The sequence below is a fragment of the Leopardus geoffroyi genome, chromosome A3 (assembly GCF_018350155.1).
Source record: "Leopardus geoffroyi isolate Oge1 chromosome A3, O.geoffroyi_Oge1_pat1.0, whole genome shotgun sequence".
NCBI classification, from domain to species: Eukaryota; Metazoa; Chordata; class Mammalia; order Carnivora; family Felidae; genus Leopardus; species Leopardus geoffroyi.
The window spans coordinates 50,329,332-50,343,969 of record NC_059336.1 but is presented as its reverse complement, the minus strand read 5'-3'; the positions used below and the strand labels follow the sequence as shown (position 1 = coordinate 50,343,969).

General features: G+C 49.7%; 1 protein-coding gene across 11 annotated transcripts in view; it reads left to right on the top strand.

The window, feature by feature from the left end:
* Positions 1–14,638, top strand: part of NINL (ninein like) — a 195,443-nt gene that overhangs the window by 116,985 nt on the left and 63,820 nt on the right. For all 11 annotated transcript variants that reach the window (XM_045443705.1, XM_045443706.1, XM_045443703.1 and 8 more), the window contains 6 exons: positions 358–528; positions 4,831–4,967; positions 6,403–6,543; positions 12,067–12,241; positions 13,313–13,423; positions 14,024–14,104. In XM_045443705.1, coding sequence (XP_045299661.1) covers positions 358–528; positions 4,831–4,967; positions 6,403–6,543; positions 12,067–12,241; positions 13,313–13,423; positions 14,024–14,104 — 816 coding nt within the window. The remainder of the gene's footprint in view (positions 1–357; positions 529–4,830; positions 4,968–6,402; positions 6,544–12,066; positions 12,242–13,312; positions 13,424–14,023; positions 14,105–14,638) is intronic.

Genomic DNA, 14,638 nt, shown 5'->3' with positions numbered 1-14,638 from the left:
CCACTAAGAAGCTCTTGCTGACATGTGAGGCCACACGGGTGTTGGAATGTGTTCCATGGGCCAAGCCTCGGGTAGACAGTAGGAAAGCAGGCACCAGGGTCTTAGAGAAGGCAATAGGCTGGGTGTCCGGATCTCTGGGTTCAAATCCCCACTTTGCCACCTGCAGAGCCGTGCAGTCTTGGGCACACTGAGATGGTGCCATGCCTTTGTTTACTAGTCTGGGAGACAGAGCTAATGGTCACTGTGTGAGCTGTTCTTGACAGACCTCAATGAGACAGTGAAAGGTTGAGCACAGGCTACTGAAGTTGGAAAATACTAAAAATAAACAAGAGGCACTTCCACTTTCTCTACACACAGGTCCTGGAGGAGGGCAGCTGCCAGACTGCCACAACATCATCCCTGGTGTCCGTGTGCTCAGGCCTGCGCCTCTTGTGCAGTATTGATGATGGCACCGGCTTTGCCTTTCCTGAGCAGCTCATCACCCTGTGGGCCCAGGAGGGGATTCGGAACAGCAGAGAAATCTTGCAGGTCTGGAACTGGTCACTCACAGCCACCCTGGAGGGAGCATGCAGGCAGCATGGGACCAGCAGGGGACCTCAGGGCCCTTTGCTCTCAGAGGAGGCTGGACAGAGAATCCCACAGACACACAGGGCCTGCACTCTCTGGGGGAACCCCACGTAGGGAAGGCCTGTTAGAATCATTTTCCTCTTTATTTTTTTTGCCATTAAAATATAAGAAATTTTAACTTTAAGAGATAATAAATAAGCAGAGAAAACAAATCTGAAACAAGTCCACTTGAAGGTAGGTTTTGGTATCTTAGACATTTCCCTCAGTACATTGTTAGCCTTGGAGATGTTTTGCTTACCTGGACAATGGAGGTCCATCCCAGACGAGGGGAGAAAATTTCCTACCTTGTGGTAGAGACGTCTTACTGGATGTCACTGTCCCAGTAGTCTGAGTGTTTCCATTTTGTGGAAGATGAGCTCCATAGTGAACCCAAATTCTGCCCAGAGCTGTTGCCTGGCTGGCCAAGCTCTTCTCCCCTCATGGCCCTTGCTTGCCTGGACCCCCTCCTCCACCGTGTTGGGTGTGGAGGTACACTGCCCTGCTGCCTCCTCCCGAGTTCCTGCATGCTCTTCGGGGGGTTGGCCCACAAGACTGTCTTCAGATGGGGTCAGGCCTCTTCTGGGGGCCAGTCCAACCTCCCCCAGGGACACAGGGCCAGACCCCTGGGGTTTGAAGGGAGCTTGCTCTGGGGCAGTCAAGCCAGTTGTGCACAGGGGCTGGACAAGGGTAAGAGAAGAATACTGGGGAAAAGTGTGTGTGTAAGCTGGACTGCTGATCTTCATTTCCAAATTTCACTTTGTGTTGTAAAAAAAAAAAAAAAAAAAAATGTCAACTGAGGGAGCCTGGGTGGCTCAGTTGGTTAAGCGTCCGACTTTGGCTCAGGTCACGATCTCATAGTTCGTGAGTTTGAGCCCCACATCGGGCTCTGTGCTGACAGCTCAGAGCCTGGAGCCTGCTTCAGATTCTGTGTCTCCCTCTCTCTCTGACCCCCGCCTGCTCGCACTCTGTCTCTCTCAAAAATAAACATTAGGGGCGCCTGGGTGGCGCAGTCGGTTAAGCGTCCGACTTCAGCCAGGTCACGATCTCGCGGTCCGTGAGTTCGAGCCCCGCATCAGGCTCTGGGCTGATGGCTCAGAGCCTGGAGCCTGTTTCCGATTCTGTGTCTCCCTCTCTCTCTGCCCCTCCCCCGTTCATGCTCTGTCTCTCTCTGTCCCAAAAATAAATAAACGTTGGAAAAAAAAAAACTTATAAAAAAAATAATAATAATAAATAAATAAATAAATAAACATTAAAAAAAATTTTGTTTAAGTGTCAACTGTACACAAAATCATAAAGTAATAAAGCCTGCCCCCTTTTGCTCCCATTCTGTAGGAGTAGCAACACCTCACGGCTCAGTGGGAGTTTTTGCAGAGCTTTTCCCCAGCACAGAAAAGAAATATATATTTGGATATTCCAGCTTTAAAATTTTTTTTTTGCAAAATTGGTATACTGTATATCTTGTTAATTTGTTACCTTTTTCCTATCATTGGACATGTAGATTTTTTTTCTGTTCTAAATCTTATTTAGATTATATATCCTCCTGTTCCTATGCTGGTATTTCTTGGTAGGCTAGATTTCTGAAGTTACACATTTTAACTCTTGGTAGGCTTTTTTATATTGCCTCTGAAAATGTCCTTATTAGCACAAACTAACAGTTCACAGAGGAGCCCAATGACAATGTTTAAGATAGTCCTCCTGACACTTTGAGGCCCTTTTGGGCCTAGCCATTGCTGAGTGTGGCCACCCAGCAGCCTAGGCAGAGCCTGGACAGTAAGGCCAGAACTGGGCACCTGGCCCTTGGGAGAGCTGGAGGCTGAGCCCTAGTTACTAGATTGGCTCCCTGGGAGGGCAAAGAGCAAAGAGATTCACGGTTTTGAGATTCTCCCTGAAACTGTATTCCTGATTCCCTGTCATTTGGAGGTGGGCTGGCTGCCTTTAGAGCATGGTGAGTCTCAAATTTGCCTCTGACACTTCATAACTTACCCTTTTTATTGCTTTCCTACTGTCAGAGAATATTTCCATTTCCTTAGCAATTTGTAATTTACTAGTTGCATTGAGGATTTGCTTCCATTTTGTTGAAGGGCAGAGGTGTTTACTGAACTCTCAGCACTTGGCACCAAACAAGGACCTGTGAAGTTTGTGACATTGTTTACTCTTCACTCAGTGTAGTTGTTTCTGTCTCACGTGACAGATGAGGTCGCTGCCTGAGCCCACATAGCCAGGGCGGGAGCAGCAGCGAGTGGGGCAGGCCTTCTGGGTATCCTGGTATGTCAGGTTGGGCCCTTCCTGCCTGCGACGCTCTCAGAAACTGCTTACCTGTGATGCTGGTGGTGAAGACCACAGGCTACTGGTCCTACCAAGACAACCAAGCACACCATGCCTGAAAAAGAAAGGCCTTTCTCTTGAGAAGGAAGCATCAGCTGGGTGAGCCCTTAGTGTGGATGTGCTGGCATCACATACCCAGCTTCTCAAAACCCCTGGCCATTTCAGGGAGCTTCTTATCCAAGCCCTTGAGAGTGCTCTAGGAGGAGGCCTGGGAATGGTTATTTGTCCTTCCTCAACAAATTACCACTAAATTACACCTTGAAACACAATGACTCTTCTTGTCTTGAGCAGTTTTTGTGGGTCCGGAATTTGGGAGCTATGTAGTGGATGGCTCTAGCTCAGGGTCTCCCCTGAGGTTGATCAGATGTCAGCCAGTACTCAGTCTTGTGAATGACTGACTGGGGCTGGACTGCCGCTCCCAAGTTGGCAGATTGATACTTGCTGTAGCAGGAGGCCTCCATTCCTTGCACATGGCCCCTTCCTAGGGCTGCTTGAGCTTCCTCACAACTAGGCAGTGACTTCCTGGGAGTGCCATCTAAGAGAGAGTGAGGAGGAGGCTATGTGTCTTCCAAGCCCCAACCTTGGAAGTCATACACTGTCACTTCCTCCGTGTCCTGTGTGTGACACAGGTTGACCCTGTTGTGTGTGAGAGGGGAATACCTGGGTATGGGTGCCAGGAGGTGAGAGACACGGGGCTGTCTTGGAGGCTGGCTCACACCCTTGCCATGTGGTTTTTGATGACTCCTTTCTTCTTGGTCAGGAAGCTGCTGCTGTGACCTATCATGTCTGTGCCCTCTATCTGGTGACGTGATGGCTGGGACGTCTTTACTTGTGGAATAACAGCTTGAGCTTCCCAGTTATTCCATATGCTTTACCCTGATGTCACTTCTCTTCAGAAGCGCTCTGGGAAGTGGGGGAGCAGTGGAAAGCCTGGTCTCCATTTTATAGGTTAAAAAAGGGAGCATGCCTCATTTCCTTGTGTGACTGAGAATGCTGTGGCCCCTTCTCTCCAGTCCCTGACATTGTGTCTGCCTCTAGATGTGGGTGTAACTGTAATTTTTTGACATCATAGAAGGAGCAGGGGTCAAGAATACTCAACACTAAAAAAGCAAATGTAGCAAGTGTTAGTTATTGTCAGTCGAGCAGAGGGGTATATGGGTATGGTTTATTATTATTATTATTATTATTATTGTGGTACAATACATTTAATGTAAACGGTTTTATTCTCTTATTTTCAAAATCTTCAGGGGAAGAATGCTCCACTCCACTAGGCCATGGCTCATCTCTCTGTTAGATCGCTTTCCTACCAACAGAACTACCCACCCATACATATACTTCATGGAGATTCTATTAGTTTGAAATGATAAAAACTCAATTCAAAATATCTTAAGGAGGGAGGATATTACGGGCTCACGTGAGCAGGCACTTGGGAGAAGGTGCCCAGAGGTGTCGTCAGGGCTCTTTTACATCTATCCTCTGCTTGCTTCTTGGTGGTGTTGGGCTCAGGTCAGTTCTCTTCACACAGCTCCCAAGGCTAGCAGGGTTCATACAGCAACTTATTTCACAGAAAATGGCCTCTCCGCCGGCCTCTTATCAGTCCCCATGATGTCCTCTGCTTCTGTGTCAGTTACCTTTTCAGGAAGAAGGTCTTTGTCCAGCCTGGGTCATATACTCCCTGATGAGGGGTGAGGGGAGAACTTGGCTTTGACAGGGACTATGGGGGAGGGGAGACCAGAGTAACATGGGTGGGGGCAGGGCAGAGACTTTACAGACAGAAGAGTTGGCAGGTGCTGCCACCAGGACAGTGTGGATCTGGGCCTGGCCTATTCTTAGGAAAGCCAGGAAGTATTTGGAGAAGTCACACATCCTTTCCTGCCCAATGGGCTTTGCTATTTCCAGAGTCTTGGCTTCAGTGTGGACGAGAAGGTGAATCTTTTGGAGCTGACCTGGGCCCTTGAGAATGAGCTCATGATGGTCGGTGGTGCCACTCAACAGGCAGCCTTGGCCTGCTACCGCCAGGAGCTGAGCTTCCGCCAGTAAGAGCCCAGTGTGGTTGGGGAGGTTGGGGAGGTTGTGGAGGTATAGCTGGATGCGTTGCCTGGAGGGAAATGGGAAGTCTGCCCTTGTCTACCCCAAGCCAGTCCCAGGGGACAAAGGACTTGACACCACCTTTCCCACTGGCTGTCCTTTAGTGGGCACTCTTGGTGGGACAGGGAAAGAGCTGAGTTGTGAGTGCAGAAGAGGGCTACCTGTGCCTCGAGTGGCATCCTCCTGTGTGGTCTCAGAGGGGCCTGAGGACCCAGTGGCCTGTGTGGTAGCTGCTGCTAGGGCTTTAACGGCCACAGAATTTCTGAGTCACCAGTCTGCCTTCACACTTGGTAAGAAGCTTAGAAACTGATGTTGAGGTCCTCCCCTAGTTCCTTTTAGCAACATTCCAAAGGGGGAATTTGAACCTGACACTCATCCTGCTGACACTGGAGTTCTCAGGTGCAGAGACAAAAATCTTACAGTTGGCAGGGATGTGTTCCAAGAACAGGCAGAGGGTCCTGGGCTGGGGCAGCTGGCAGGACAGTAGAACGAAGTGTTCCTCAACATGGTCACCCAGTGTACAATGACAGGGGGCCTGAGAATGCATTCCATTTTAGTTGGGTTCAGGTTTCAATTAGCTGAGTATTCAGGCCATCCATATGCTCAGCAAATTGGCATAAAGATTGTTTTTGTGTTTATTGATGTTCCAAAGCTGCAGGGAAGAAATCATGATTTCCATCCTCAGGATTTTGCATTCAATTAGATGCTGACAGATGAGCTTTCTTACCTCAGGCACTCTCAGAATAGGACCAGAGACTATGCCTTGGGAGGGTGGAGGGAGAAAAGCTCTGTGTTCCTTAAGGGGGATAAACAGTCACCAGAATAGCAAGTGCCAAGGGTTAGTGCATAACCTCATGTGGGGACTGGGGTAAATGGAAAGAGTGAGAGCTACACACACAAATCACATTCTGCTCTAAGTGACTCATCCAGATACCTGGCTGCAGGTGACAGGGTGTGACCAGGCAGGGTGATGGGTGCCAGCCTTCTCTTCATCATGTGTCCAGTCCTGGATTAGGTGCTGGGGATCCCTGGGAGAGGGGACAAGAGGGAGACATGGATAAATTATTACCTGTTCTGGGCCATCTGGAGGTGTGGCACAACATAAGGCTCTACGTTCAGACTTCCTTGGTTCAGAAACCTTCCAGAAACCTTCCTTGACAAATCATTTAGCCTCTCTCTCAGTATGTGCATCTGCAAAACAGGCATAGTAATTCTGGAAACCACTTTTAGGAGATGGTTAGTAGTAGCAGTGAGGTCAGAACACAGCACTGCCCATGCGCAGCACCCAGTTAAGGCAGCCCTTTCTAGCATTCATGGAGACACAGGGCTTGTTGGGCCCAGAGCAGGTATCCCCCCTCTGACACTGTCTCCTTCGTGTGGCAGGGGACAAGTGGAGCAGATGGCAAGGGAGCGAGACAAGGCGAGGCAGGACCTGGAGAAAGCTGAGAAGAGGAACCTGGAGTTTGTGCAAGAGATGGATGACTGTCACTCTGCCCTAGAGCATCTCACGGAGAAGAAGATCCAGTAGGTCTCGCAGTCATACCCAAGTGCGGAGACATGGCTTCTCAGCAGCTGGGCCATGATTCCCCGGCTCTGGCCAAGGGTGGGTGGTGGATGTGGGTCTGCCACTAGCTGAGGCCATGGTCATGAACATGGTGGAGCTGAGGCCCTCCTCACCTGAGCCAGGAGAAATCTAGAAGGTGCACCTCTGGGGATGTCCTTCCTTGAAATAAGAGGTGTGCATTTAAAATAGTAGCCTTGCTCTTTATGATGTGAGGTCATGGTGCAGGGGCATCCAGCTATGTGTGCCTATGGGCTGCAGGGAAAATTCCTATCCTCCGCTTTACTTATGGGGTCTGTCCCACCCAAACTGTGTCTTCTGTGTGTACCTGTGGCTAGTGACATGGATGAATGTTTTGAGAGAGGGCTGGTGAATGGTTTTAGAACCTGTTGAAAGGAGGTTAATATGGTAGAAGCCCAGAGCCCAAAACTTGACTTCAGGTATTGTAAGTTATGATGAGTTAAACAGATCCCTGGTGAGCGGTTTGCTCCATCAGTCACGCTGATGGCTGGACAGATCAGAGGAAAGGATTTCTGATCTTTTTTTTATGGACACAAAGCACACTCTCTGGTTTATTAGCCAAAATGTGAAGAAATCCAGCCCCTGAGGATCTCCCAGGCTGGAGCAGGCAAAGAGGAGATTTTGACCCCACTCTGGTGTACAGTCTATGCTAGGCATCCCTGGCAGAGCTTAGCTGGTTATTCACTTTCTCAAAGCTTTTGTCACTTGAAGGTGTCTCCTCAAGTATAGCAAAGGGTGTGTGCTGCGGAAAAACCAGTGTGGTACACTCAGCTTTTGGCAGTGCTAGTGGTGGGGGCACAGGAGGGCTGCCAGCCTCCCCTCCTCATTCTCCCTCAACAGCCCTTGCTGTGATCCTGGGTGGACAGAGTCCTTGAGGTTCCTCATCTGTGAAATGGGAATGGTGAAAGACCATCCTCTGCACAGGAGGGCACAGGTCAGTGTTTTCGAGCTCTTAACAGGTCCTGGTGCATGCAGCCACCGGGCGCATCTCATGCCTATGGGTTAGCGGAGAGTGGGCCTCTGCGAAATGTATGAGAAAGAGAAGTAATAACTCACATGGCATGTATGGTTTCAGCAAGCAGATGTCTGAGAGCTTGTGACAAGCCATCTCATTCCTGTGCCTCTGGGATGTTGCTTCTCCCTGTCTTGTGTGGTTGTAGCATTTGAAGGTAACACTTTTCTTACACCAGCCCTATTGGCAGTGTGTGTGGGTCTTGTAGCGTGATGTACATGAAGCCCCTTTTACATGGCCCTGGCTGGGCAGCATAATAGCCTTCACAGGGACATTTACCTGCCCCCATCTGCCTTACTGCAGGCTTCTGAGCACCATCCCTAGAAAGGCTTGCTCCTGTCATGCCTGGGGACTATCACAGTCAGTTACAAAGCCCTTACCCCAGGGCCTTGTGGCTCACACTGGGAGGGATTGGAGGTATCCTGGGGTGCAACCAGCTTTCCTGGGGCTCTGCAGGTCTGCTAGGTGGCCACAGCAGATGGGGGCTTTCATGACCACACGGGGCCAGTCCAACTAAACAGTGGGGTTGAAGCCCAAGAGCCCATTCCAGTTTGTCTTCACCAGAGACACAGTGTCCCTCCGCTGTGCAGCCAGAGATCTCGGGGTTGAGGAGTCGATCGGCCTTCCAGGAAGGAGCTTCTGGCCTGTGAAACTACTGTTACTGTTGTGGTGCTCCTGTTGTATGCCAAGTGTCACCTGAGTTACCAGCCATAGTTACCCCAAACAGGCCATTTTAGCCCCATTTTTCAGCTAAAGAAACTGAGGCTTGCAGCAGTGCAGTAGCTTGCCTGTAATCATGCAACAAGTGTGGCCCAAAATTTGAAACCAGGTCTCCTCTCTCTTTGTCCTGTACTGTCCCCAAGATAAGAGAGTGTGAGGCCCTGGCCTGCCATGTATTAGAAGTGTGAGAACAGACCATTATGCAGGAGGAGCACTGCAGGGTAGAGAGCTCATCACCTTCCCAGGCTGGGGTCACCTGGAGTCACATATTGCCAACCTAGGTTAGCACATGAGCCCCATCAGCTCACCTTCCCACAGGACCCTTGTACTCAGGGATCCAAGGGAGAGTTGTGGCTGTTACTCTTAGTCTGTGGGGGAGCAGGCTTTGCATGGAGCAGAGCCACACATCTGAGTCTATGGGACTCTAGAATCGCCCTTTCCTTCCTGGGGGTGGCTGGGGAAGGCTGAATGCAGCAGGCTGAGATCCTCGTCTGCTCACCATTGGATGTCCACACCTACTTCTGCCTGGTGTGGAGAAGGAGTATGCAAGAGATGGTGTCAAGGGGCATGAGTGTGAGAGAGTACACGTGCGTGTGTACAAGTGTGCACACATGCATACTCACTTCCAACACTCCTGCACAAAAGACTCTCCCAAGATAACGGGAATGTTCAGGAAACCCAAACATTAAGGATCCTTTCACCAAATTTTCAAAAATACTTCCAATCAAACCTGAGAAAAATAAACAAACATGGTTTTATTTATTTATTTATTTATTTTTTAATTTTTTTTTTTTTAACGTTTATTTATATTTTGGGACAGAGAGAGACAGAGCATGAACGGGGGAGGGGCAGAGAGAGAGAGGGAGACACAGAATCGGAAACAGGCTCCAGGCTCTGAGCCATCAGCCCAGAGCCCAAGGCGGGGCTCGAACTCACGGACTGTGAGATCGTGACCTGAGCTGAAGTCAGACGCTTAACCGACTGAGCCACCCAGGCGCCCCTAAACATGGTTTTATAAGGAGGTGTCAGTAAGGCTGAGGAGCCCAGGGTGGGGAGACCGGCAATGGACACCTTGACTTCTGTGTGGATGTGCTGACTGTGGCCTTGCTGAGCCTCCCTTATCTCAGTGTGGAGCATGGGTGGTGTTTATCACAAAGGAGCGTTTAGTTAGGAAATAACTGCAGTTTGTCTCTTGTGAGCAATTGACTGTCTCTGTTCAGCTGATTCCCTTGTGGCATCCAGCCGCAAGCTGCCCCGCTCACCCCTTCTTGCTGAGCGTGTTCCTGCAGGTGGAATTAGAATGTTCAGAGTGTGGGTGCCTGGGTGGCTCAGTTGGTTGGGTGACTGACTTTGGCTCAGGTCATGATCTCACAGTTTGTGAGTTCAAGCCCCGCATCGGGCTCTGTGTTGACAGCTCAGAGCCTGGAACCTGCTTTGTATTCTGTATCTCCCCCTCTCTCTGCCCCCTCCCCTGCTCACACTCTGTGTCTCTCTGTCTCTCAATAATAAATAAACGTTAAAAAAAAAAAAAAAAGAATGTTCAGAGTGTTGGTTCTTGTAGCTACAGATGTATGATTTTGCTCACCTGTCATAGCCTCCTTAGTTCCCTGACTTCACAAAATAGGATATGAGGTCAGCATGGGTTTCCACAGAGTGAGACTATTACTGCAAATTAGGAGCTGAAGGAACCTTGGAAGAAGCCAACAGAGCTTTTTTCCTTTCTCAGTACCTCCCCTTTCCTCCTCATGGCTCTTCTAACAGTGTGTTGTTAGACTCACTACTGACTTGGAGACTTGGGATCCCACCTGAGCAGGAGTGGGACTGATCTGGCACCACTGAGACCTTGAGTTGAAGCCTCACTGGGACCCTGGGTGAGAGGGGCCCACAGGGACCTCTCTAGACTCTGGAGCAGTCTGACTCCCACACAACCTTCCTCTGCTGACAGCCTGTACTGCAACCTCCCAGCCCTTGGTTAATATTATTCACGGGAGAAAACTCCTTTTTCAAGAATTGTGTCCAAGAGCTAAATGTAAATTGATTTGAGATGATCAGTTTGAGTAACGGAAAACTGATTTGCTTCAGTCACAGTGTGCTAGGCTTGATTCTCTCCCAATCATATGGGAATAATTTTATGATGTCCTTCCTGGGGTCAGAGAATCACAGACTCAAAAACCTTATCTCGGTCTGAGAATCTGGTGAAGGGACACGTGAAGGCCCCATGAGTTTGCATTTTGCCCCATGAGTACTGGAGCATTATCAGGAATTTCTAGAAGAGGCTTTTATGGCTGTATTTGGTTTTTCGTAACTGCAAAAGTAATAAATGATACACATTCATTATAGAAAATGCAAGTAAAAGTAAAAATAAAAGCAGAAGTTTCACCCAGAGATTATCACTCCTGACATTTTTTATGTCATTCACTTTTTTTTCCCATGTACCTAATTATTTACAAAATGGTATTATATCACATATGCTTTTGTGATGGCCACAGAGCATCCTGTTATGTGGGTCTACCATATTATTTATCCATTTTCCTTTTGCTGGATATTTCACAAGTTTTTAAAGAGTGGAGTGGTATGGTCAAATAAGTATTTTTTAAAAACTACCCCAAAAGTTTGTGGAGTGTTACATTAGCTAGATTCATCTTACTGTTTTCCCCTAAGTAACAGCTGCCCTTCCTCCATTTCCTTTCCCTCCATTTCTTTCCTTAAAGTTTTGGGATGAGAACGAAAGTCCAGACTGTCTGGAGGGGCTGGAGGACAAGCCCCCAGTGTTCTCTTCTTATTTTTTTTTTTAATTTTTTTTTAACATTTATTCATTTTTGAGGGACAGAGAGAGAGACAGAGCATGAGCAGGGAAGGGGCAGAGAGAGGAGACACAGAACCTGAAACAGGCTCCAGGCTCTGAGCTGTCAGCACAGAGCCCGACACGGGGCTCGAACCCACAAACTGCAAGATCCTGACCTGAGCCGAAGTTGGACGCTCAACCGACTGAGCCACCCAGGCGTCCCTCAGTGTTCTCTTCTTAATTATTAATGTTGCCAAGCCCTCTGCTGAAGTACGAGTTTTGCTCATCTTCAGTCTAGAGAGACTTGGTTTGAGAGATCCTGCTAAGTGGTTGTTTTAGTGATAAAATTAAGATTTGGCACTTTTTTCTGCTGATAGAACTGGTTCTTTAAAAAGAGTAAGGCAGAAACTGAGGTGAAAAAAAAATGCCTCCTACCTTGTCCTCTGATTGCTTTGGGATTCACTGTCCCCAGGTTTTATGTTACCTGAGTCCTGCACTAGAGGCTTACTTTTGTGCGCATTTGGTTATCCAAGGCATTTGATGGCTGCTGTGGTGTGGAAGGCGGCTGAAAGGCAGAGGGCATCATAGAGGTGTACTCCCAGAAAGCATTCGCTAGCTCACTCCTGAGGGTCCAGGGACCTGCTTGCTTCCCTTGTCACCTTCCCCAACCTTGAGTGGGGCATCCACCACCAGACCCAGGGTAGGGCGGGATTTAAAGCAGGGCCCCTGCCCTTACAAGATCTGCAGCTTAGCTGAGGTTCAGTGACCCCTTCTGCCAAGCAGGAACAATGGAGTACCAGACAGTGTGGCCAAGTGCTGTGGGCTGGAAGGTTCCAAGGAAGAAAGGCCATGTTGCTTGGGAGATGTCCCTGGAGAGACGGGGGTCAGTATGGGCCTAGGCAGTGCCCCTTGGGACCCAACATGACATATTCCTTGTGTACCATGCAGACACCTGGAGCAGGGGTACCGGGAAAGGCTGAGCCTCCTGCGGTCTGAGGTGGAGAGGGAACGTGAGCTGCTCTGGGAGCAGACCTGCAGGCAGACAGCTGTGCTGGAGAAGGACCTGGAGCGTCTGCGGGATGAGGAGGCCAACCTACGTGGGAAGCTGACTCTGGCGCTGAAGGTACGTGGGGAGCTGTGTCTCCCTAGGACATCCTGCATGGAAAGACATGAGGTTGCCTGAGGGTCCATCCTCCCACATCCCACATTTTCCTGGTCAGGGACTGAATACCTCCTAGTGACCTTATTACATTTCTGTGGGAGGGAAATGCCTGCGATTTCCAACTAAGGAACATTTGCTGCAGCCACAAAGATAGGACATTTCTCAGCCAAAGCAAGAAGGGTCCTGGCTTTTCCACAAGACGCATTACCCCTTCCTTCTCTCTGGTTGGGGGGGCACCAGGACAGGTTGAGACCTGTGGGGCTCTTACTCTCTGCTCTGGGTCAGGGGGATGATGGTCATGGAGGGTCAGTGGCGGTGGCCAACTTTGCTGCACCCCCTGGAAACCAGATCATCTGTGGGGTCAGCCAAAGACCAAAACCTAAAGCCCACTCTTTGGGAGTCCTGGGTGTGTGGTCTGAAGCAGAGGGAGTTTTCTGGGCTTTGGTGAGTGTCCTGTGATCCACAGCCACCCAGCATTTGATTCCATCCAGTGAGGTGTTCCCTGGTCCATCCTCTGCTCCTGCCTTCCTCTTCTTTTCCTAACTCAGAGCCTGCAGATTCTTTCCACATCTGCCTGGTCTCTGTCTGCCTGGGGGAGAAGCTGGGCCCTTGCCCACACCGTGTCCTTACTGCTCTTCTCCATGATTTTCCATGTCTGTGGGCACTGCCTTCCTCCCCTGCTGGACCTCTGAACTATAAGTGTGTGGTTTCAAATCCCTCATTCAGAAAACAGCTCAGAAAGGATTGCCCCCAGCCTCTTGTGTTACTCATAGCCTTCTTGAGCACTGGGGATGGGAGAAGTAAAAGCAGTGAAGAAAGCGACGAGCAGTGGTGAGGGGCTCTGTGGGGTTGGTTCCCCAGCACAGCCTCCTCTCCTGCAAGCAGTGAGCAGCAGACACCTGCATTTGCAGGTTTCTTCCCTGATTGGGAGTGCTGCTGAGAATAAGTTTTTGATGCAGAGGGGAGATAAGCTGCTGACAGCTCTGTCCTCCACTCCCAAAGCCCAGTAAACTGCTGGTTTTTGTCTTGTAGGAAAACAGTCGATTACAGAAGGAGATTATTGAAGTTGTGGAAAAGCTTTCGGAATCAGAGAAGCTGGTCTTGAAATTGCAGAATGACCTGGAATTTGTGTTGAAGGACAAGGCAAGTCCTTTTGCTGATTCTGAGTCTCTGGTTACTGGGTAAAAAGTGTCAGGGACTTGAATCCATAGGTGACTGAATTCTGTTTTTTCTTACTTAAATTCCAGAATGGAGAGAAAAATCAGCAGATTGACCTTCCTTCTGTTTTCTTCCTCTTCATTGCAGTGCAGGGGTACTAATCTTTTAGTGACACAGCCAGGGCTTGCCAGCACCATGTGTACAGACCCCAGTGATAGGTTCTCAGTGGTGGGGGGCACAGAAGAGAGCTCCATGCCCACCATGAGGCCCTCCATCTGGCCCTGCCCATCACTTTAGGAGAAGGAGGGGAGTGGAGGTGCTGCATGGAGAGGTCCAGGTAGGGGGCATCCCAGGCAGCTGAGGTAGAAATGCACCCCAGACTCCAGTTGAGAGTATGACCACCTTCCATAAATTCAGAGCATCCTTCTGCCTTGAGATATTTTAAATGAAGAGAGGGAGGAGGAGGAGGGATGGAAGGCTGTACCTGGAGATGCTGAGCCTAGTGGGAGGAACATGATGGGGTGACAGCACACATTCTACTTGGTCTGAGGTCCTATCATTTTTCTGTGTGGGTCTGACTTTCAGCTGGAGCCACAGAGTACAGAGCTCCTGGCCCAGGAGGAGCGGTTTGTAGAGGTCCTAAAGGAGTACGAGCTCAAGTGCCGGGTATGTGCCCCACCTGGCCCCCTTTGCCATCCCAAGCCATCACATTTACTTTGTCTTGCACTGGGACATTGCTTTTGTCTTTGGTGCATGGGGTCTTCATGCACCCCTGTCCTGAACCATCCAGCCCACTTTACAACAAGGGCAGTGGTGCTGGGGAAGGTTCTGAGAGCTTGGCCCTCCAGAGATCTGGTGCCAGAAGGCTGCACAGCCTTCTCCCGGCCGTGCTTGCTAAGAGTGGGGTGTTAGAGCCCATGAGATGGGTGGATGGTGCAAGTTATCAGGGTCTGACTGGTTCACACCTGGGTGGTAGTGTGTAGGCCTCATACTTCACCCTCCTGCCTGGGAGTGGCCTGTCATTCATAGTGGCCCACATTCCTGACCTCCACATGAAGGATAGTCCAGTATGGGTCAGCAGGAGCATCCGTGTATGAGCAGAGCAAGTGGAGCCTGTGATCTCAGCCTGTTCTACTAATGGATCCTCCCAAGTTTCATGTTCTTCAAGGAGAGGTGACCCAACTTGCCTGTGTGGTGCCC